Source organism: Sturnira hondurensis, unplaced genomic scaffold, assembly GCF_014824575.4.
Source record: "Sturnira hondurensis isolate 20B ecotype Veracruz unplaced genomic scaffold, ASM1482457v3 Scaffold0002039, whole genome shotgun sequence".
In the NCBI taxonomy this organism is placed as follows: Eukaryota; Metazoa; Chordata; class Mammalia; order Chiroptera; family Phyllostomidae; genus Sturnira; species Sturnira hondurensis.
The window spans coordinates 3,307,635-3,330,598 of NW_028074670.1; the positions used below are offsets into that span (position 1 = coordinate 3,307,635).

Below are 22,964 nucleotides of genomic sequence, written 5' to 3' on the forward strand. Positions count from 1 at the left end.
TCCTCTGTATTTTGTTAAAATTTCCCATACACCTAAAACTGTTCTAACTAATAAGTCTATACAATTCTAAAGAATGAATTTGGGAGGTTTAAAATCTTATGGTAGTAGCCATGATAAATTCTCAATTCTGTACTTTCTTTAATAAGGTACTCTGAGACTAGACCACAATATTGTTAAAATGTTGATGTCTAAGAATAAGGAAAATGATAGTTTTCTGATTCATTTTTAGACAAGGAGAGACGAAAAGAAGAAGGCTTTTTGGAGAGGGGGCTGGGATGGGGCAAAATACTTCAAAAGATGGCTTGTTAAACTAAGGTAAAGAGAAATCCTATTTTAGAATGGAGAGGGTAGAGAAGTTAATATGGAACTGAGCTGTCGTGAGTAATAATGTAATGGCTTTCCCTCACTAGAGGTAGAATGGTGCTTCTGAGGTTAGAATGTGTCTGGGGTCATGAACCTACAACTGAGTGGGAGGTAAACTGTTTTTCTCTTCTTTCTGGCTGTCAGAGGTGTGAAGGGTTTGTAAAGTCTAAAAATTGTGACAGTTATGGATGAAATGTCTTTTTTTTTCACTGTGATCTCTCTCACCATCCCAAGCCTTCTGTAGTCGTTTAAAATGCCCCACCCAGTTCTAGGTGTGTTTTGAAGAGTCAAGGAAGTGGTTTGTGGTTGTCCTTGAGAGGAACCAGTCTGGGGAGAAACCAGGCAGAATAGGCAGGAACCAGAGTGAATGCGCAGACTAGCAGGCTGAGGTAATAAGTAACCAGGACAGATTTGGGGGGCACATAAACATTTCTGGAGAATTCCCTCCACCAAGAACAGTGAAGCCTAATCTTATTGCAATGTGAGTACTCAAGGGAAGTGTGAGTCCTGACAAATTGAGACATTGGGGAGCATCTGGTTACACTTACATTTTTAGAAATACCATTCATCCAGGTTTTAACATAAGGCATCCACTTCAGTTCCTCGGGATCCACAAACACCATTCCACAGCGACTGACAGTTGCAGGAGAGGCAACCTTCAGGTCCTGCACCTGTGATTGAAGAAAGTTGAACACTGAAGGAGCAGTAATAAGGAAGACAGTGGGAGAACTACAAGTAATCAGAAATGGAGACGAAAAGTTACGTGAAGCATGAGTTTAAAAAAAAACCCATTAGTAGGATACTGCCAGCCTCTAATGGGAGGGATTAGGTATTTCTTTTTCCTTCTCTTTTCTCTTCTTTCCTGTTTTATTCTTGTACCAACACCTAATCTAATACTCAGCATACAGCAGGCATTCAATCAATGCTTGATGAATGAATACAATAAAGATATTATCTTCCATAGAATTTTGTCAGTGTATTTGGTCCACATTACTCTTTCAATCCCTCCACCAGATATGCCTACTACACTGGGTTAATTTACTTACTTTAAGTATAATAATTTTTTTAACTTAGAAAACATTTAAAATTATGTGAATTCATTTATATATACTCAATACTCCAAAGGAAAATAAATTAGTTCTGGGGGAGCCAGAATTTATTGTATTTTTTGTTTATAGAGAGACAGGAATGTTTGAGGACTGTGGTTGTCAGGATGGACAATACAGTACAAACAGGCAATTTATTAAGTATTTAGTACATAAACAAAATACCATGGTATGCCTTTCAGGTAGTAATAATACATCAGTGTGAGAAAAAATAATTATGGTGGTATGCCAATCTAACAAATGATTTCTTTGCTCCATAGTGCGACATAAATATTTACCTCAAAAAGCATGTGGATTTGAGGTGTGAGTTTAATCCTCTCACTGTTAGCCAGGCAAAGCATCTTGTTATCATCCAACACTGTGTTCATATTCTCAATCCAAAGAGCATCCACTGGCCCATCACTGATGATCCACTTATGGTCTTCTGAAGGATCGCTCGCAGCTGCTCGGACACTTAATGCCATCAAACCATCTTTCCACTCCAAGGTTATGTTATTTACTTCACCATATAATTCACCCATTGTAATGGATTTAGGATTAAGAATGTATGTTTTAACTGGTTGGTAAAAGGGATGGTCTACACCAAGTTTTTGCAAATTCCCTAAGGTTTCTGCTAGTATTCGGTAGACTGTGGTCTTGCCACCTCCAGTTGGCCCAACTAACATGACACCATGCCTTACTAGCATAGTCTCATAGAATTGTATCACTTTTTTAACCATACATGTCTCTGGCTGAAGATTCTGTCTCTTCATGACATCTATAATTGTTGACTGCAATATACCATAATCATGTTCTGGAATTTGAACTCCAGGAAAAAGGTCAGATATGATTCCACTGAAATAATAAAAATAAAATCAATTAAGAGCCACTGGTCACTGAGTTTTATTCATATTTTTATAAATAATTGATTAAACATTAAAATAACTTTTTCTCATTGGTTTTTTTCTAAACATGCACAGTACTAGTATATCCTACTTGTTATACCAGAATCCATCATTTCCCTATTATTGTGTTTGATTTTATTTGTTTCATAACTGTAGACCAGTGTTCTTAAGTATACTAGAAGCTTTCTGAGGTGAGAAACATATCTCATGTGTTTTTGTATTGTCCACAGTACATAGCATAGTGCCAAGGTGATGAATCAATTGGTTTATTTTTAATATTACATGTGCATTTTGAATATTTTATTTACTGATTTTTAGAGAGGGGAAAGGAGGGAGAAAGATAGGAAGAGAAATATCAATGTGTGGTTGCCTCTCATGCGCCCCCAGTCGAGACCCGGCTTTCAACCCAGGCATGTATCATAAGACTGGGAATCGAAAGCAACCCTTTGATTCACTCACAGGTCAGGTAAGGCACTCAATCCACTGAGCCACAGAAGCCAGTGATAATATCATATTTTTAACTCAACTTTTCCCAGATGCATTTATATGTGTTTATTACTATATGTAGATATGCAGAAAACTAAGATGAAAATAAAAATAAAAAACTAGTAGGAGGTAAAAATGTGAGTAAAGGAAAAATCAACTTTCTGTGAGAAACGGTTAATATGAAGCATTCCTATGGGTAAAAAATAAACTAAATCCCTACTTCACATGAGACATGCAAATGCATTTGAGATACAGTAAAGAGCTTCACATAAAATGACAACAAAGGCACTGGATGAAAATGTAAGAGTTGAATTTGGCATCGTGTGGTAAAAAGATCCTTCTAAGAAAAACAAGAAATCTACAACTGTAGAAAGATGTCAACAAAGTGAAAAACTAAAAACAAGTAAAAGACCCCCAAACTTCTGTGAGATAAAAGATTTTATATACAAACTTAAAGAATGAATGATGGAGAAATATTTCCAACTTTTACACCAGACAGAGTTTATGAGTTCCTACAAATCAATAAGTAAAAGAGCAAAATAAAAAAAATGCTCTTAGAATAATAAATATACATGACTAATGATGACAAGAAATGACACTAATAATTAAGAAATGTGTGCATTAAAGACTTTTGTTTCCTCTTTAAAACATTCAAAGGGAAATGGGTAATTTTACAAAACCACTTCTATAAATATAAAATGTCTGTGGAGGACATCTTGATAGGATATTTAAATTAAAAATGCCCATTACCCTATGGCCTAGCAAATTTACTTCCTGGAATCTCAATTATACAAATATCATAGTGTGCAAAGATAACTGTATGGGAATTTTCATCAGTGTGTCCTACCCAAAGGGAGTAAATGCATATTCTGGGGACACAGGCATGATGGAAGACAAAGGCAAAGGGAATCCCCAGCTGAGTTGTAAATGGAAATCCCTGATGGCAGATGAGTACCAGGGCTCATAGATAACCAAAGCAGAGCCGAGCATAGAGCTCCAGAGAGAAAAATTCAATAGAACATTTTGTTTAATTGAAGTTTTTTGTTTGTTTGTTTGTTTTTAGGAGGCTTACACTCTGGGAAACTTGGAGACAAATTAATGTTAGATTTATAGGAAAGTGGGTAAAGCATTAAAAAATGAGAACTAAAATAATAAATGTAGGGAAAATAAGAAGCTAGATAGCTTAATAACCCGGGAAATATTGCTCAGCCATGGATAACATTTATGTAGCTAAGATAAGTTATTGAAATCCTAGACATTAAGCTCATTATATTGCAATACACAGAGAGAGTGGGTCATGAAGGAGAAGAGCTTCATTTCCCTGTTAATAATTTAATAGACGATATCTAAAACTGAAAAAAAAATGGACGGGACATGGTACTAGAAAATGGAGGGAAATAGTAAAGTGAATGAATGAATGAATGAATGAACGAACGAACAAACCAAGGAAAATGATTTGCCTTTAGAAAGCTGGTGAAGGGCAGGGAACTGTTGTTTTTCATGAGACTAATTTATGACACTTCTATTTTTAAAACTACTGCGTGTATATGTCTTAGATAAACATAAAAATAAATAATAAAAGTAGAAATAAACTGATAAAAGCAATCACATTTATGTTAAGCCCAAATCTGTTTTTTGGTGGGTGGGAAATTTCTTAGATCAGGAACTTTATAACTAAATGCTAATTTGTATAGCACTCAGCCTGATGATCAATATTTTGAGGAAAAAAACCCAAATAACTGGATGGATGTGAAAATTTTAGTGCCTTTATTTTAAACTTGTGTATTTTAAAATGCAGTAAGTAACTCTAAAGATGAGAAAGTCATTGTCTTGTTGGAGGCAGACATATGTGCAGATAAGACTATCCTTTACCTCTGCACGGTAGCTGTGCTTCATTCTGGAACAGCTGGGAACTTACCTGAACAGAAGAGCATCATCTGTTAGGAATTTGGGCAGGTTGGAGTCCCGTAAAGCTCTTATCAACACCACATCTTCATTTAGGTCTGGGTTCTCTCTTTTTAAAGACCTAAATTTAAAAGATTAATTCAGATAACATTGTGAGAACATATTATTGAATGTGATTTTCCAAACCCATGGATCAGGGATTCCACGTGCAGAAAGCTGTGTGGGCGGAGCCCACGGCAGTTCCTGCTGGGAGAGGAGGATCCTGCTCCCTTCATCCTGAGCGGCTGTCTCCATCAGAGCATGCGCAGAAGTCAGGTATTGCCTACATAGCTTTAAGGAGAATGACAGGGACATTTTTTCAACCTCCCGCATCAATCCTCTCTGAATTTACAGGCACCCCTGAAGCCATCATGCTGATGTGCATCCCTGTGACTTTCTTTTATCTCAACCCAGAACGCCCTGCCTTTCTCCTTTGCTGGCTCTTATTTCCCCTTCAGAACCCAACCCAATCTCTTGCTCCTCCAGAAAGTCCCTCCATCTCTCAGGGCAAACCTTGGGCACAGCCCTTTGGTCACCCTCACTACTCATAGATAGGATGAGTACCTATCATCCAGTACCCTGGATGATTGCTCATTTGTCTGCCCCACCCACTGGGCTGTGGGAGTGTTCTTTAAGTGCAAGTGGATCTGAACTCCATATTCCTTCTCCGAATGTGGTAATCCTGTGAAGAGAAGAAATACTGTATCTGGAGGTTAAAAAAAGGAGATAGTCTATAGTAGGGCAGAGATATTTGTGCAAAACCCAGGGATAGGGAAACCAGCCTGAAGGGGCCCTCAGTGTGCAGAGCCCAGACCAGCAAGTCATGGCCTGTGAGGAAGACTGAAGAAAAGGTGCATTCCCTCAGAGATTGTGGACATGCCCAGGATTCCAGAGGCAGGAGTTAAACGTAAAGGTAAAGGCCTGGACTGAAGGTAAAGGACAGAGGTAAAGGCCTTGGATACAGTGAAGACACTTGGATAAAGGCCTGGACTGAAGACGATGATGAAACTGGTTTCCAAATGCTTCAGGCTTTGTCAGGTGACATGCTTGACTTAATTGTCAGATATGCACAGCAAACTATATGTCTTTTAAGTCTGTATTTCATTGATCTTATGTTGGTAAAGACTTCTGTTCACCAAAACCCAATGTTTGTGATAAGTTCAAGGGAAATGAAGGTTAGCCAAAGCCTGGTCTAGAGTCAGGGTGGGGGGCAACTAGGTTGGGCCTCACAGCAGAGAACTGACACACAGTAGAATGAAGAGAGATGCCCCCTTTCACTGTGGAATGGGATGGCAAGATAGGAATGCTGACAATAGCTACAGCTAACAGTTAATAATCACCTAGCTTATGACTTTGAGAGTGGTTTGTGAATTACCCACGTAACACATTTGATTCCATGTTTTGAAATTTCACTGTTGACCATCTCGGTTTCTTTTCTTTTTTTTTAAAGATTTTATTTATTTATCTTTAGAGAGGAAGGGAAGGAGAGAAGGAGAGAAATATCAATGTATGGTTGCCTCTTGTGGCAATTGTATGGTTGGAACTGGCCTGCAACCCGGGAATGTGCCCTGGCTGGGAATCGAACCACAATTGTGTGGTTCACAGGCCCGCGCTCAATCCACTGAGCTACACCAGCCAGGGCCATCTCGGTTTCTTACCCGGCCATGACCAGCACAGACTTCACAGCTCTCATGCCGAAGTCATAGTGATCTTGCTGGGAGAGCTGCTCGCTGCAGAGCTTGTACATCTGAGTCATTTTCCTTGCCAGTGTTTTACTAGACTCAAATCCTTCGGAGTAGAGAATTACCTAGAAAAAGTATAATTCAATGCTTATTAGTATATTGAAAAAATGTATTAGCATAATACCAATGTATTCAAAATCTACTTTAGGCATTAGAGCTCTCCAAGTTGTTATATCATTTAACAGAGAAATGTGAAGACTGAAGGGGAAAGGGATTTCTGTGCCACAAGGAGTTGGAGGGCCGGATATTATTTGGAAGGCCTGAGCATGGGTTCTGCTTTCTTTCTGTAGTGACATCTGATTCAAAACATAGAGAGGCCACTGCTTGAAAATGTTCACATCTTGGAGGCTGGATGGTGTTATAAGGCCCGAGTACAAAAGCAAGACTTGAGCTGCTCACTTGATGGCGTCGTTGATGGCAGGGCGCTCCCTGTAGGCTCGCTTGGAGTCAAACTGCACGAGGGTTTGCAGCCTCTCCCCTGCCCTGGAGGCTACCTCGCCTCTGACAAAGCTCTGCACCCTCAGTTAATAATCATCAATAATAGCGGAGGTGGGTGTGGACCTTTTGTCCAATCCATAGCCTACTCGAATCACTGCAGCTGACTTCAGAATTGGGACTTGAAATGATGCGGAGATTTCTTACTGCTGTCTAGATTTCTTACTTGCTCTGTCACTACCTGTTAGCACAGAGTTCTGCACACTGCAGGTGATTGAGAACATTCACTGATGACAGACCCTGACACACTCAGTCTGTAACAGTGGGAATAGCACTCAGTAGGCCAGATTTTTAAATTACTGAGTAATATAACAAAACAATGAAATATGAGATATGAACCCAGTGATGGACTGAGTTCTAAACCTGTTCTTCTTCTTACCAGCTTTGGACAATGGTCACAAGACATTCATTGTCCCTGTCCACAGAGGGTCTAGAATGGAGACACCACCTGCCTTAACTGCCTTTCGCCCCACCTTGACCATGGGAGGTGCTGGAGGACCTGTAACATGATATAAGCATTGCACTAACAAAAGTTGTACTTTTTCTAATGGTAGGTTTCGGCATGGTTCATTCTGTTCTTAGGTAATTACTTTAACTTTGCATAAAGGAATATTTTAAAGTAGCTGTTAGCAAAGGAATTATTAGCCACAGGAATATTCTGTGCTTTGGAAAATTCATTCTAAAAGGGGTAGTGTTCCTTGTTATAAAATGCAGTGCTGAGCACAAGAGGCCTTCTAGAGTCTTGAAAATGTCCTCTGTTTTGGTCTTGATGGTCACACGGGTGCTCGACTGGCTGTCCTCCAATCCATGTCAGTGTAAGTGGGTCTGCTACTAGTAATCAGAACAGGTGCTGGCTAAGAAGGCAGAATATCTTGCTTCATTGTTTAGAGGTGTGGAGTAACCATGTATAAGAATTCCCTGAGTTGAACTCCTATGATCTGCAGACTTTACTGTATATAAATTATATTCCTTTGTAAAAAGTGCCAAGAAACAACAATAAAAAAACAGTTAAAAAATTCCTAGGTAGACACAGAAAGGACAAATAAATGATGACTTTTTTTGCTAAGCTGATGCAGACTTACAAACCAAGCCCCACCTTCCATTATAGTGATTAGCATTGCTGCGACTCAACAACCCTTGACTCTAATAAAAAATAATGCACAAAGAGCAATGAGAATAATACAGTATTTTTAGAATGGATCCAGACATTTTAATTTCTAGAGATGAACTGATATACCTCAATGAACTGCTTAATTAAACTCATTGATTCATTCCAGTGTTAAGGATGAATTACATTCCAGATACCATTCTAAGCATCAGGATACAACATTTACACAGACACACAGAGGGAGAGAGAACAAAACATTATAAACAAAAACAATTTTATCTACTCTTAATGAGCAAACGATGTATGACCTTTGCCAGGATGCATTCATAAAGGAAACTTTCTACTTCAATAGGTTCAACTGGCAAATAAAAGAAACAAGTTTAATTTTTTTCTGCTTTATAATGTGAAGCTCACCTCTGCAATCAAGGCATAATTTGGAACCATCATTGCAAAAGGTCTAAACAGGGCTTTCAAATTATCTGGCAACTCGGTTCTGCCTGCATATCCAGGATTCATCGTGATAAAGGCTGCACAAGTCATAACCAACTTTATTTCCCGTCCCTCAAACATGAATCTAGAGAGCTGTTTAAAGGAAAGAAAAAGTATAAGTTAACACTTCTCTAGACATTTGTAAATTCTTTCATGTGATTGCTACTGGGTCAGAATTTGTGTAATGGAGCAGTGAGGCAGAGATCTGCATCCCGCTGTTGGACAACAGGGGACATTTCTCTCCTGGTTCTACCCACTCCCAATCTCTTCTGGGCTCAGTGTTTCCTGCTCTCTGCCTCTCTGCCCCCGCCTTGCCCAACTGTCTCATCCTGCCTAGTCCTACAATCTTCTAGGTCTCAATACCTTTTGTTGAGCCTCCTTAATTCAACTTAAGACTTAACGGACAATAAACCTCTTCACCCCCACTTCCTGGTTTTCCCCAAGAAATTCTAATCTGATCTTAGTCCTTGGGTGATTGAGGCCCAGGTGTGTCACTGGAATTAGCCCTTTAGTTTTATTCAACAGCAAACACCCCATAAACATCTGTTGCAGCTGAGGCAATGGGTTATTCATGGATGTAGAGAGCCAAAGAAGACTCACTCTGAGCCCTCCAGAAGCTCGTGGGCTTGCTGAGTGAGACCTGGAAACCATGACCAAGCCATGCATTAGATGCTGGAATGAAGGTGTGTGCGAAGCCAACAGGGAGCAAGGCCCACAGGAGGGGCAGGGAAGCCTGCCGGAGAGCTGAAAAATGAGGAGGGCCATCTCACATGGGCAAGCAGGTCAGTGACTTCAGTCAAAGGAAGCAGAAGCAGAAAACTACACTGCATGTTCAGGGAATTACCAGCTATACACTGTGCTCAAGGGTAAACTTCTAGGAGGAATGTGTAAGTAGGCCAGGGCCTGAGCATCAGGAATATTGTGTGCTAGACTAAGGGATTTAGATTTTGTCCTCTGTGTGTGTGATGGGGGAGCAGAGAAAAATTTTGAGTAGAGTGATAGGGTCAAAGATGGCAGCAGAGATGTTGGATGGGGGCCCAGTAAGGAATTGCTGTTGGGGGGGATGAGAGCCAGAATCACGGGGTTATCATTGGGGACATGCAGCATCTAGCAGATAACAGTAAATGGACTTAGTGGGTTAGATTCTGGGTTTGATAGCAATGGGGGAAATGCAAGGTGAATTCCAGGTCTAGTGGGACCACTGGGTGAAGGCACTGTGAAGAACATGAAGTGTACAGGGGAAGATGGGGAAGAAGTACAGGGAAGAAGTACAGGAGCAGTACAGAGCTGGGAGATGTGTCATATCCAGGAGGAGAAGATGCTGGAAGGTACAACTGGAGATTGTCCTGCTGCCACTAAATTCCTGTTTGTGTTGTTCAAACCTGTAAACTTCTGTGCTTTAGTTTTTTTCACCTCATTTCAACTATCTCATCTGGCCATTGGCAAAACTGAGGATGAAATTTGGTTACCCTCAAAAGTCTTCCTTTTGAGGACTTTTTTTTTGAGGGGGTTACATATTTGGCTTTATTTTTAATTTTTTAAAATATATTTTATTGATTGTGCTATTACAGTTGTCCCATTTTTCTCTCCCTTTTATCTCTCTCTGCCCTGCACTTACCCCCTCTCACTAGCATCCTCTGCCTTTAGTTTATGCCCATGGGTCATACATATAAGTTCTTTGGCTTTCCCATTTCCCATACTGTTCTTAACCTCCACCTGTCTATTTTGTACCTACCATTTATGCTTATTATTTCCTGTACCTTTCCCCCATTCTTTCCCCTCCCCCTCTTCACTGATAACCCTCCGTATGATCTCCATTTCTGTGATTCTGTTTTTGTTCTAGAAGTTTGCTTAGTTTGTTTCTGTTTTTGTTTATTTTTAGGTTTGGTTGCTAATAGTTGTGAGTTTGTTGTCATTTTACTGTTCACAGTATTGATTTTTTTCCTTAGGTAAGTCCCTTTAACATTTCATATAATAAGGGTTTAATGATGATGAACTCCTTGAACTTAAGCTTATCTGGGAAGCACTCTATCTGTTCTTCCATTCTAAATGATAGCTTTGCTGGATAGAGCAATATTAGATATAGGTCCTTGCTTTTCACGAGTTGGAATACTTTCCAGCCCCTTCTTGCCTGTAAGCTGTCTTTTGAGAAACCAGCTGATAGCCTTATGGGAACTTCTTTGTAGGTTACTATCTCCTTTTGTCTTGCTGCTTTTGAGATTCTCTCCTTATCTTTAATCCTTAGTAATATAATTAGGATGTGCCTTAGTGTGTTCCTTCTTGGGTCCAATTTATTTGGGACTCTCTGAGCTTCCTGCATTTCCTGGAAGTCTATTTCCTTGGCCAGATTGGGGAAGTTCTCCTTCATTATTTGTTCAAATAGGTTTTCAAGTTCTTGCTCTTCCTTTTCTCCTTCTGGAACACCTATGATTTGGATGTGGGAACATTTAACATTGTCCCAGAGGTTCCTAAGTCTTTCCTCATTTTTCTCAATTCTTGTTTCTTCATTGAGTTCTGGCTGAATGTTTATTTCTTCCTTCTGCTCCAAATCATTGATTTGAGTCCTGGGTTCCTTCCATTCACTGGACATATTTTCTTTATTTTATTGATTTGAGTCCTGGGTTCCCTGCACATTTTTCTTTATTTCCCTTTCACAGCCTTCACTTTTTCCTCTATTTTGCAACCATACTCAACCATTTCTGTGAATGTTGTGATGACCAGTGTTTTGAACTCTGCATCTGATAGGTTGGCTACCTCTTCTTGCTTAGTTCTGTTTTTGGAGCTTTGATCTGTTCTTTTATTTGGGTCATATTTTTTTTGTCTCAGTGCACGCATTATGTTTTAAGGGGTGGAGCTTTAGGTAATCACCAGGGTGGGGCAGCCCAGTCCTCAGTGTAGTGGCACTATATGTGGCAGAGGGGTCAGAAACGGAATAATGCCAATGCTCGGCTCTTGACCGGTTTTTAGTCACTTCCCCCACTATTCACAAGCAAATTGGGCCATTCTAGTGCTGATTCCCAGCTGTGTGGGTCTGTGTATATTCTAGGACCCTGTGGGTCTCTCCAATGAACACTCCTGTGAGGCTGGGAGTTTCTCCAGCTGCTGCTACCCCCACAGATTTTTTATAGCCAGGGGTTTTGAGGCTTTATTTCCCCATGTTGAAACCCTGGGTTGCACAGTCAGTCTTGCTCCCCAGTTGTTCCTCCTGGTTTACCCACATGCAAATGTGGGACTGCCTGCTCCACCAGCTGCCACCTCACCCATCCAATCCTCCAGCTGGCTTCTTGCCATGCATCCTCTCCACCCCGGCTGCCCATCTTTGGCCCTCCTACCAGTCTGCATGAATATTTCTTCTTTAACTCCTTGGTTGTCAGATTTCCATGCAGTTCAACTTTCTGGCAGTTCTGGTTATTTTTTGTTTTTAAATTTGTTGTTGTCCTTCTTTTGGTTGTGGGAAGAGGTACAGTATATCTACCTATATCTCCGTCTTGGCCCAAAGTCTCCTTCTACTTTCTTTGACCTCATATGGTCAAAGAAAATTGCTCTCCAATTGGCAAGGCTTTGATTCCTCCTCCCTTCTCTTCGGTCTTCTTTCCCTGCACCCCCTAAACTTTGCTCTTAGCTAATTGCTCAGCAGGTGAAAATGACTTACGAGTTGTGCTACATCTGGAGGCCCCTGCATTTAATACAGGCCTCCCAAGAGGATCTGGGAGGCAGGGGAGTGTGTAGTTGAGAAATACAGACTTTAGGGCCACATAGATTTAGGTCTATAGTGTTCCAAGAAATGTTTTAAAATTTCTTTGAATACTTTTCACCTGTAAGTAATCTTTGGAAATGCTATTTACTTCACATAGATTTGGTGTGAAGATAAAATAAGTGTAAAGTACTACTTGTACAGTTTAGCAGCTCATTAAATTACAATTTCTGCTTTGTTTTCACTTGTTTTATAATTTGTGTTTCTGCAGAGGTGATAATTAAAATATTTAACAACTCTTTAGCAGGGCACATTCTAATAAGAATGGCCCATGTCCCTGGAGCTAGAGTTGGATCTGAAGGCCCTTTTTGCTATGTCACCATAAACCCTATCCCTTGATCCTGGGGAGGTCAGGAGCTCTTTAGGAAGGGGCCAAGTGAGTGGTGGGGGACCCTTCAGGGGTTTGGGGCAGTGGCTATTTAAATATTATGCAACTGGAGACTTACGGCCAAGATGGAAGCATAGGTGGAAACGCTGTGCCTCCTCGCACAACCAAGTTTAAAGACAACAAAGTTTCAGTAACAAAAACGCAACCAAAACACAGAAAATTGAACTGTACGGAAGTCTGACAACAATGAACTGTTCAGCCAGACCAATAAACCAGGTGAAGGAGCGAGCAGTGAGACAGACTGGGGCAGGCCCCAGTGGCTTGCAGGAAGCAGCAGGGGGGACCACCATTACCCGTCTTTGACCCCACCCCCACATACAGCATCACAACCCAGCAACTGAGTTGCCCCACCCTGGTGAACACCTAGGGCTCCACCCCTCATACATAACAGGCACAAACAGACCAAAACATTATGGCTCAAGAACAGCTCAAAGCCTCAGAGCCAATAATTCTAAGCAACCAAGAGATAGCCAACCTATCAGATGCACAGTTCAAAACACTGGTGATCAGGATGCTTACAGAGGTGGTTGATTTTAGTCACAAACTAGAGGAACAAATGAAGGCTAAACTAATTGAAATGAAGGGAAATGCACAGGAAACCAATAGTGATGGAAAGGAAACTGGAACTCAAATCAAGGGAGTGGACCAGAAGGAAGAAAAAAATGATCAAACAGAAAAGTATGAAGAAGCAAGAATTCAAAACAATGAGGAGAGGCTTAGGAACTTCCAGGACATATTTAAATGTTCCAACATTCGAATTATAAGGGTACCAGAAGGGGAAGAGGAATGGCCACGAGTGGAAACTTATTTGAACAAATAATAAAGGAGAACTTCCCCAATCTGGCAAAGGCAATAGACTTCTAGGAAATCCAGGAAGCTCAGAGAGTGCCAAAGAAGTTGGACCCAAGAAGGAACACACCAAGGCACATCATCATTACATTAGCCAAGACTAAAATGAAGGAGAGAATCCTAGAAGCAGCAAGAGATAAGGGGACAGTCACCTACAAAGGAGTTCCCATCAGACTGTTAGCTGGTTTCTCAAGAGACCTTACAGGCAAGAAGGAGCTGGAAAGAAGTATTCCAAGTCATGAAATCCAAAGACCTACAACCAAGATTGCTTTATCCAGCAAAGCTTTCATTTAGAATGGAAGGACAGATAAAGTGCTTCTCAGATAAGGTCAAATTCAAGGAGTTCATCATCACTAAGCCCTTATTATGTGAAATGTTGAAGGGATTTATCTAGGAAAAAGAAGATAAAAAATATGAACAGTGAAATGACAACAAACTCACAGTTATTAACAACGACACCTAAAACAAAAGCAAACTAAGAGGTTAGCTAGATCAGGAGCGGAAACATAGAAATGGAGATCACATGGAGGGTTAGGAACAGGGGAGTGGGAGGAGGAGAAGGGGGAGAAGGTACAGAGAATAAGTAGCATAGATGGTATGTAGAAAATAGACAGGGGGAGGGCAAGAATAGTATGGGAAATATAGAATCTAAAAAACTTGTGACATGTGGACATAAACTAAAGGTGGGAATGGCGGGGGAGGGGGTGTGCAGGGTGGAGGGGAATGAGGGGGGAAACATGACAACTGTAATGCCATAATCAATAAAATATATTTTAAAAAATAAATAAATATTATGCAACTCACAAGGCTGTTCTGGCTTATACAGTCTGAATATCAGTCTGCCCTCTGGTGGTCTTGTGACCATATCTCAGAAGTTCCACACAGGGTGCTAGGACTTGGTCCATCCTTACTGCACTCAGTGTCCTGATATGAATCCCTTCTCCAGGAACATGCTCACATGGACTATAACATTTTCTAAATCATGGGGCCACATTCATATCTTCATCTGATTCTACACTCCTTGGCTTTTCCTGTCCAGTGGATTCTGGATTCCCCAGGACTCCTCTCCCATCTCTTCACCAGTACTAGGCTCAGCCAGGGGCCACTGTGAAGGCAGTGCAGCCCAGAAGCAGCAGCAACATTAGAGAAACATAGCAGAGAAGTAAATGTCAATGTCAAGAACAGAAAAGGTGAAGAAGAAAATGGGAGGGGTGTGTGTGTGTGTGTGTGTGTGTGTGTGTTGGGGTTGGAAGAACAGTTTCACAGGAGTGGCAGCTTAGTTTGGCCAACTCTATGCCCCCAGGTCCCAGCACAGCATCTGATATACAGTTGTTTCTATGTTGCCTGGACGAGGAATTAATTCTCCCATGTAAGTGGTGTTGCTGTAGTACTCACTGATTACAATGGAAATGAGTAATAGGCTAAAGTTAGCTCTGTCTTTCCTAAAACACAACATGCTGCAAGTTAATTACAAACTGAAGAAATGCTACCTGTATAGATGGTTGCCCCACGTCTTACCTTTGCAGCTTTGGCATTCCTAATGGTAATGAGTTGCTGCGCAATCACTGACAAAACTTCTATGTCAATCCGATTAAATTCATCAAAGCAGCACCAGGCCCCTGACTGTGCCAGACCGCTAAAGAAGCGCCCCATCATCTGAAATCAAAATGATGCCATTCAACTTGGTATGACACAGTGGAACTCCTTTAAAAGTTAAATTATGAAATATTAAAGAGAATACAGGCAACATGTGTGAATAAGCAATCATTTCATGTGAATACTGGGCTGTGTCAGAAGTTAGCATCTTTCTATTAGAGTAAACATCTTTTTGTTTCTCTCTAAATAATTTGAAGCTGATTTTTACTTTTAAATACCATGATAATACTAATTTTCCTGCTTTTTGATAACCTTCACTGACCTATGTACATTCTTGACAGGTTCTCAAAGAAACATATGGAATAAGCACACTTAAGGACTTAAAAACACCTTGAAGAATTTTACTAAAGAGAGTTTTCTTGGTCTTTTTTTTTAACGTACAACTATTATTACTTTATTTTGTTTTAACACTGAGAGAATTTTGACACTCCATTTTGAAATGATAGTATCCATTGGTTCCCAGTCCTAAGTTCTAAACGTATTATTACATATTTTGAAATATTTGAAATGTTTTCTATTTTCTTTAATTTTAATTGTTGTTCAAGTACAGTTTTCTGCCTTTTACCCCCATCCCAGCCCACCCACCCAGCTCTCCCCACCTCCCTCCTGTTTCCACCTTGCCTTGTTTTTCTCCATGTGTCCTTTATAGTTGTTCCTACAAACCTTTTCCCTTTTCCCCTGAAATTCCCTCCCCTCACCCTTCTGGACACTGTGAGCCTGTTCTCAGTTTCAGTGCCTTTGGTTATATTTTGCTTGTTTGTTTGTTTTGTTTAGGTTCCTGTTAAAGGTGAGATCATACGATATTTGTCTTTCACTGCCTGGCTTATTTCACTTAGCATAATGCTCTCCAGTTCCATCCATGCTGTCGAAGAGGGTAGGAGCTCCTTCTTTCTTTCTGCTGTGTAGAATTCCATTGTGTAAATGGACCTGAGTTTTTTGATCCATTCATTTACTGATGGGCACCTAGGTTGCTTCCAGCACTTGGCTATTGTGAATTGTGCTGCTATGAACATTGGGGTGCATAGGTTCTTTTGGATTAGTGTTTCAAAAGAATCTATGCACCCCAATGTTCCTGGTCTTGACGACCTACTGCAGAGGCCAGACCACACAGGAACCACTGAGCAAAGCTGAGCCATGCACGTGAGGGTGGCAGCTCGAACCATAGCAGAATTCTATGGGTTTCTGCTGAATGCACATGTGTCCATCTAAATTATAATTTCCTTTGGAGACTTGAGTTTTGGGGTTCAGCATTGGTACAAAAATTGCCAATCAAATAATTTCCTTGCTTTGTTTCTGCCTTTTCTCTGTAAGAGTCGTTCCTCTAGCTCCTGTCAGTGAAGCATGGCCAACCACTCCAGTCTGGGGCTGCCTGACTCAAATTTATTTTTGCTCAAATAAAATCTTAAAATTTGCAATATGCTTTAGTTTATCTTTCTGAGTTATGTTCTGAAAGTTTATTCATTAGCCTGACTTTGGGAATTCAAAATATACTTCTAAAATTTATTCTTCAAGGACAGTTTGCATTTACTATTATTTTCTATTAGTTTCAGGAGAACAGCCAAGTAGCTAGAAAGTACTTTACAAAGTGGTCCCCCTGCTGCTTCAAGCACCACCTGGCCCTGTACCTATTCATTTGATATTATTGACTATATTCCCTATGCTGTAACATATGTCTCTGTGGTTATTCTGTAACTACCAATTTGTACTGCTTAATCCCTTCACCTTTTTTACCCAGCCCCCTAATTCCCCTCTCCTGACAGCTGTCAGTCTGTTCTCTGTATCTATGAGTCTGTTTCTGTTTTATTTGTGTGTTTATTACATTCTACATATAGGTGAAATCACATAGTATTTGTCTTTTAATACAGCCTGTGGGTCTAGGGGTGGTTGCCTGAACCCAGCTTGCCAATTAGAATCCCAGTTCTGAAATTTGAAATGTAAACCTGCTGTTTTCTTGGCAAGGTTATAGAGAGATGGCCCTCAGACTCCTATAGTCAAGGACGTCCTTGATGTTGCCCTAGTCCCTGCCCTGCTCCACCCTTCTGTGAGATATACCCACCACTCTAATAAATTTTTTAAAAGTTTATGTTGGGGATCATTGTTTAAAAGATAAAATAAGAGTGTTATGTGAAAAACAATCTAAACAAATAAAATTACTTTAAACAAAATAAAATATGAGAATATTTGAGAGAAGTGGAGAACAGACGTAGGAGGTCCAGAGCAGAGAACAGAGATGTAATGACAAATAAGGAATAAAATGAAGTTGTATTAAGCTGAAGAAAGTAATACATTCTCTGATTAAAAAGTAGAGCAAATGTCAAACAAAATGAAAGAATAATACTGTCTCATCAAGATCCAGCCTGGTAAAATTTCCAGCCTGGAAAAACCCTTTAAGCTTCTAGAGAGAAAGAAAGCAAAATATTACTCACCTCCTCAAATATTTTAAGCTATTATCATTCTTATTAGTAGCAAAACTGATGCTAGAAGACAATGAAGTAAAGGTTTCAAAATCACGAGGAAAAATTATTTTAAACCTCTGATTCCACCTTGTACTGAATTATCAATGAAGCAGATGACTAGATAAAGACAGTCCAGAATATCCATAGACTTAAATGGAAAAAAATGCTCAAGGAAGTAGTCCAGCAAAATAAAAAGGAAATATAAGGAAAAAAAAACCCAAGATACAAAGAACAGCAGCTGCTGAGCATGTCCTACAACAGTGAGTGTGCACAATGACCACCTGGAGGGCTCGTTGAAAACCTCAGATTGCTAGGCTTCAGAGCCAGTTTCTCAGTTAGGAAGCCTGGGCTGGGGCCTGGTAATGTGCATTTCTAACAAGTTGCCAGATGATGCTAATGCTGTTGGTCCAGAGTTTGCACTTTGAGATCCACAGCTTCTCAAGAACTGGGCTTCTCAAGGTAGACCAGTATCAAATTGCATTATATGGGGAGATGTTAGAAATGCAAAATTTCAGTCCCCCCACCCACTATACATTCTACAGAATTAGAATATGTATTTTAATAAGGTCCCTTGGGGATTCGCAAGGACACAGAAGTTTGAAAAACACTGTTCTAGAAGAAGTTAAGAAAGTTGAAAAGAAAATAAAAAACAACACACAACACATTAACTCTGATACTTGGAACGTTTTTCTTTGAATGGTGAAGGGGTCATGATGTACTTACTGATCCTTCTCTATGGGCCTAACTATGCCATTAAATTCCTATAAACAATCCTTGCTATTATAAGTCCTGAATAATGGATTCAGATTTTTATATTCAACCCCCTAGGCAAAACAAAAAGAGAATAATTATAGAATGATGCAATTTCATAAAACTTGACATGGTAGAATGATATTATATAACTAATGAAAACCAGGAAGTGAAGTTGGAAAAGAAAGTGGGAAGGTCATAGCTAATAAAATCTTGACTTAATCAGTTGGCAGATAATGTTTATGTGGACATATATTTTCATTTCTCCTGACAATAACTATACCAAGGAGTGGAATTCCTAGGTACTATAATGACTCTTAGAGAATTCTAGAAGCAGCAAGAGATAAGGGGACAGTCACCTACAAAGGAGTTCCCATCAGACTGACAGCTGATTTCTCAAAAGAGACCTTACAGGCAAGAAAAGGCTGGAAAGAAATATTCCAAGTCATGAGAGGCAAGGACCTACATCCAAGATTGCTCTATCCAGCAAAGCTTTCATTTAGAATGGAGGGGCAGATAAAGTGCTTCTCAGCTAAGGTCAAGTTCAAGCAGTTCATCATCACCAAGCCCTTACTATAAGAAATGTTAAAGGAACTTATCTAAGAAAAAGAAGATAAAAAATGAACAGTGAAAGGACAGCAAACTCACAGTTATTAACAACCTGTGGCCCTGTAGTGAGTTTTGAAATTGGGAAGTGTAAGTTCCCCAACTTGGTTTTTTTTCTTCCCTCCAAGATTATTTTGGCTATTTTGGCTCCCTTGAATTTCCATATGCATTTTATGGTAAGCATGTCAGTTTCTGCCAAAAGGCAGCTGGGATTTTGGTAGAGATTGCACTGAATCTATAGATCTACTTAGGGAGAATTGTCATATTAGTAATAAGCTTTCTGATCCATTAAGATGGGATAGATTTCCATTTATTCAGGTTCTTTTTAATTTCTTTGAACTTTTAGAAAAATGAGAATATTAGCTCCGTGTGTTAGTGACCAAAAGGCCTCAATAGTCAAATATTGGGTTGGCCAAAAAGTCCATTACTTTTTCTATAAAATAAAATACATGTTTTTCATCATTTTCACCAATAACTGTATTGATTTGGATATTTTGAGGATGTGAGCTATCTCCTGCTACTGCCTTGTAGTGGGTAGAGGCCAGGGATGCTGCTAAACATCTGATGTATAAAACAGCCCCACAGCAAAGAATTACTTAGCCAAAATGTCAGCAGTACCAAAACAGTGGCTTTGCAAACAGCGGTTTGCAAACCACTTCTGACATGCTTGATCAGTCACAGCACCTTCTCCATACACTGCACAAATCTTTTTTTTTGCATTTTACTTGCATTTCTACCTTTCTTGAAATAATAAAGCACACTATACTGAAAAGGTTGTGTATTGTTTTTCATTTTCAGTATTGAAATGGCAGCACAAAATTCACCAATTTTGATAAGTTCTTTTTTTAATGCATGTTGATATGATAGATGTCACAATACAATCTAATAAAAATTGTTTTGAATAAAGTTAAAGACAACTAAGCACTACTAGAGCCATCATAGGGCAAAAACATAATGAACTTTTTAGCCAACCCAGTACATTTAAGGTTTGCTGAATTTAATAAAGCTAAACAGCTTTCCTAACTGTGGGACTTGATGAAGCATGTAATATGCTACTCTGTGATGTGAAAACCTAGAAGGGAAACGAGGCGAAGCGCAGACCTTTCTGCTGTTCCGCACGTGGCACAGCAGTGTTCTAGGAGCACGCTCTGGGGGAATGCTGCTTTACAGACTGGTGTTTTACGGACCCTTCCCCATAACCGAGGGGCTCTACATCTTTGTAGTTTTCCGAGTATAAATTTGAACTTCTTTTGTTGAATCTAATTTGAAGTATTTCATTCTTTTTGATGCTACTGTAAATGGAATTGTTTTCTTAATTTTCTTTTTGGATTGTTTGTTGCTATTATATAGAAATACAGTTGATTTCTGCATACTGATCATGTATCCTGTGATCTTGCTGAAATTTACTAACTGTGGGTATGTGGCAGTATCCCTCAGGATTTCTTAAACACAATATCACGCTGTTTATAAACAGACATAGTTTTATTTTCTTCTCTTCCATCTAGATGGCTTTTATTTCATTTTCTGGAATAATTGCTCTGGCGAGGACCACTAGCATGATGTTGAATAAGAGAGCAGAGTAGCCATCCTTGTCTTCTTTCTGATCTTAGGTGGAAATCATTCACTCTTTCACCAGTAAGTAGATGCTCTTTATCAGATTGAAGTTCTCTTCTGTCTCTAGTATACTGAATATTTTTATCAAGAAGATTTTTATTTGTTTGGTTTTTAAGATCATAGCTGAGAATGGTATTGGCCAACAGGGTTGGGCAGTGGCCACAGGTGGCTCAGTGGTGTGCGAGGACTGCCTGGCCTGGATCACTGTTTCACAGCAGTGACACCAAGGGTCAGTGTCACCACCAGAAGACAAAAAATAAAAAAGCATAAAAATGGAAGGAGAGAAGGAAGGAAGGAAGGCGGGAAGGGAGAAACTTTTCTCCATCAGAATGATCACAAGCATCACCCCTGCTGACGACCTTGAAGCTGTTACTTGCTGACGTGAGCATAGGACTCCAGGAAGGTAAAAAAGACAATTTTTGAACAAGTTGAGCTCTGAAGGCTTGGAATCAGTTTTAATACATAAAAAGGGGACTTACTTTTGTTTTCCATGTTGATCATGACATTTAAGTTCCCTTAATTTTAAGACTCACAGTTTGAGTAGATTTTAAGTTTTCATTACAAGAAGAAAAATTCTGTAACTATGTGTGGTGGTGAATACTAACTAGAATTACTTCAGTAATCACTCTGCAATATATCAAATTATTATGTTACAAACTTGAAAGTGTCATAATGTTGTATACCAATGATATCTCAATAAGAAATAAAATATAGAACAAAAAGCTACCAAAAAAAAAGAGACTCAATGTTAACATATTGGGGGCATCGTTGGAAACTCCTTTTGTTTCCTTCAGTGCTTCCGGAAAGTCCAGCCAGAAGCCAAGTCCAACCACCAGTAATCTCTGCATGAATCCTGGCGGCCGATTTGTAGTTTTCTCTTGTGTCTGTTTCTGAAGGAAACTCCTGCCACCACCTTCCCAATGGTATGGACAAGGCGGGGGTGGCAGAATGGGAAGTCTTCTCTTGCCACATATTTGCCTGGAACACTGACAAAGGTGGCCTTTGTCTTTTTCCGAAGNGGGTCAGTGTCACCACCAGAAGACAAAAAATAAAAAGCATAAAAATGGAAGGAGAGAAGGAAGGAAGGAAGGCAGGAAGGGAGAAACTTTTCTCCATCAGAATGATCACAAGCATCACCCCTGCTGACGACCTTGAAGCTGTTACTTGCTGACGTGACCATAGGACTCCAGGAAGGTAAAAAAGACGATTTTTGAACAAGGTGAGCTCTGAAGGCTTGGAATCAGTTATAATACGTAAAAAGGGGACTTACTTTTGTTTTCCATGTTGATCATGACATTTAAGTTCCCCTAATTTTAAGACTCACAGTTTGAGTAGATTTTAAGTTTTCATTACAAGAAGAAAAATTCTGTAACTATGTGTGGTGGTGAATACTAACTAGAATTACTTCAGTAATCACTCTGCAACATATCAAATTATTATGTTACAAACTTGAAAGTGTCATAATGTTGTATGCCAATGATATCTCAATAAGAAATAAAATAAAGAACAAAAAGCTACCAAAAAAAGAGACTCAATGTTAACACATTGGGGGCATCGTTGGAAACTCCTTTTGTTTCCTTCATGTATGCTTCCAGAAAGTCCAGCCAGAAGCCAAGTCCAACCACCAGTAATCTCTGCATGAATTCTGGTGGCCGATTTGTAGTTTTCTCTTGTGTCTGCTTCTGAAGGAAACTCCTGCCACCACCTTCCCAATGGTATGGACAAGGCGGGGGTGGCAGAATGGGAAGTCTTCTCTTGCCACATGTTTGCCTGGAACACTGACAAAGGTGGCCCTTGTCTTTTTCCGAAGACCCTTCAAGTGATGCGACTTTCCAAATTAGGAATCAACACGCGAATACAGCAGTTTTCGAAATGTCACGTGGAGACCCCTGCAAATCCCAGAGTTTCTTTCAGGGGGTCTGTAAGGGATAAGCATTTTCATAATATTAAAATGTTATTTGCCCCTTTTGCTCTCATTCTCTCATGAGGCTACAGAGTAAAAAAAGTTATTCATATGGTTTCAATTTCCACATTGCTGATAATCTTTAAGAAACTGCTGCTTGTCAAGTGTTGGTTTGGTTTCAAAGACGAATATCAACAATTATCTGAAAGTTATTAAAATATCCCTCTCTTTTTTTGGTTGTATACGTGTGGGAGGCTACATTTTCTTCAGATACTTCAACCAAAATAACAGGTCGAATGCAGAAGCAGATGTGAGAATCTGGCTGTCTTCTGTTATGCACATCAGACATCAGACATATAAACATCAAACAT

General features: G+C 39.8%; 1 protein-coding gene across 1 annotated transcript in view; it reads right to left on the reverse strand.

Moving 5' to 3' along the window:
* Positions 1 to 22,964, reverse strand: part of DNAH6 (dynein axonemal heavy chain 6) — a 261,664-nt gene that overhangs the window by 144,362 nt on the left and 94,338 nt on the right. Inside the window, exons 30-35 of the mRNA XM_037039592.1 lie at positions 15,127 to 15,264; positions 8,543 to 8,710; positions 6,442 to 6,590; positions 4,758 to 4,865; positions 1,748 to 2,303; positions 912 to 1,034 (exon numbers count right to left, since the gene is read on the reverse strand). Coding sequence (XP_036895487.1) covers positions 912 to 1,034; positions 1,748 to 2,303; positions 4,758 to 4,865; positions 6,442 to 6,590; positions 8,543 to 8,710; positions 15,127 to 15,264 — 1,242 coding nt within the window. The remainder of the gene's footprint in view (positions 1 to 911; positions 1,035 to 1,747; positions 2,304 to 4,757; positions 4,866 to 6,441; positions 6,591 to 8,542; positions 8,711 to 15,126; positions 15,265 to 22,964) is intronic.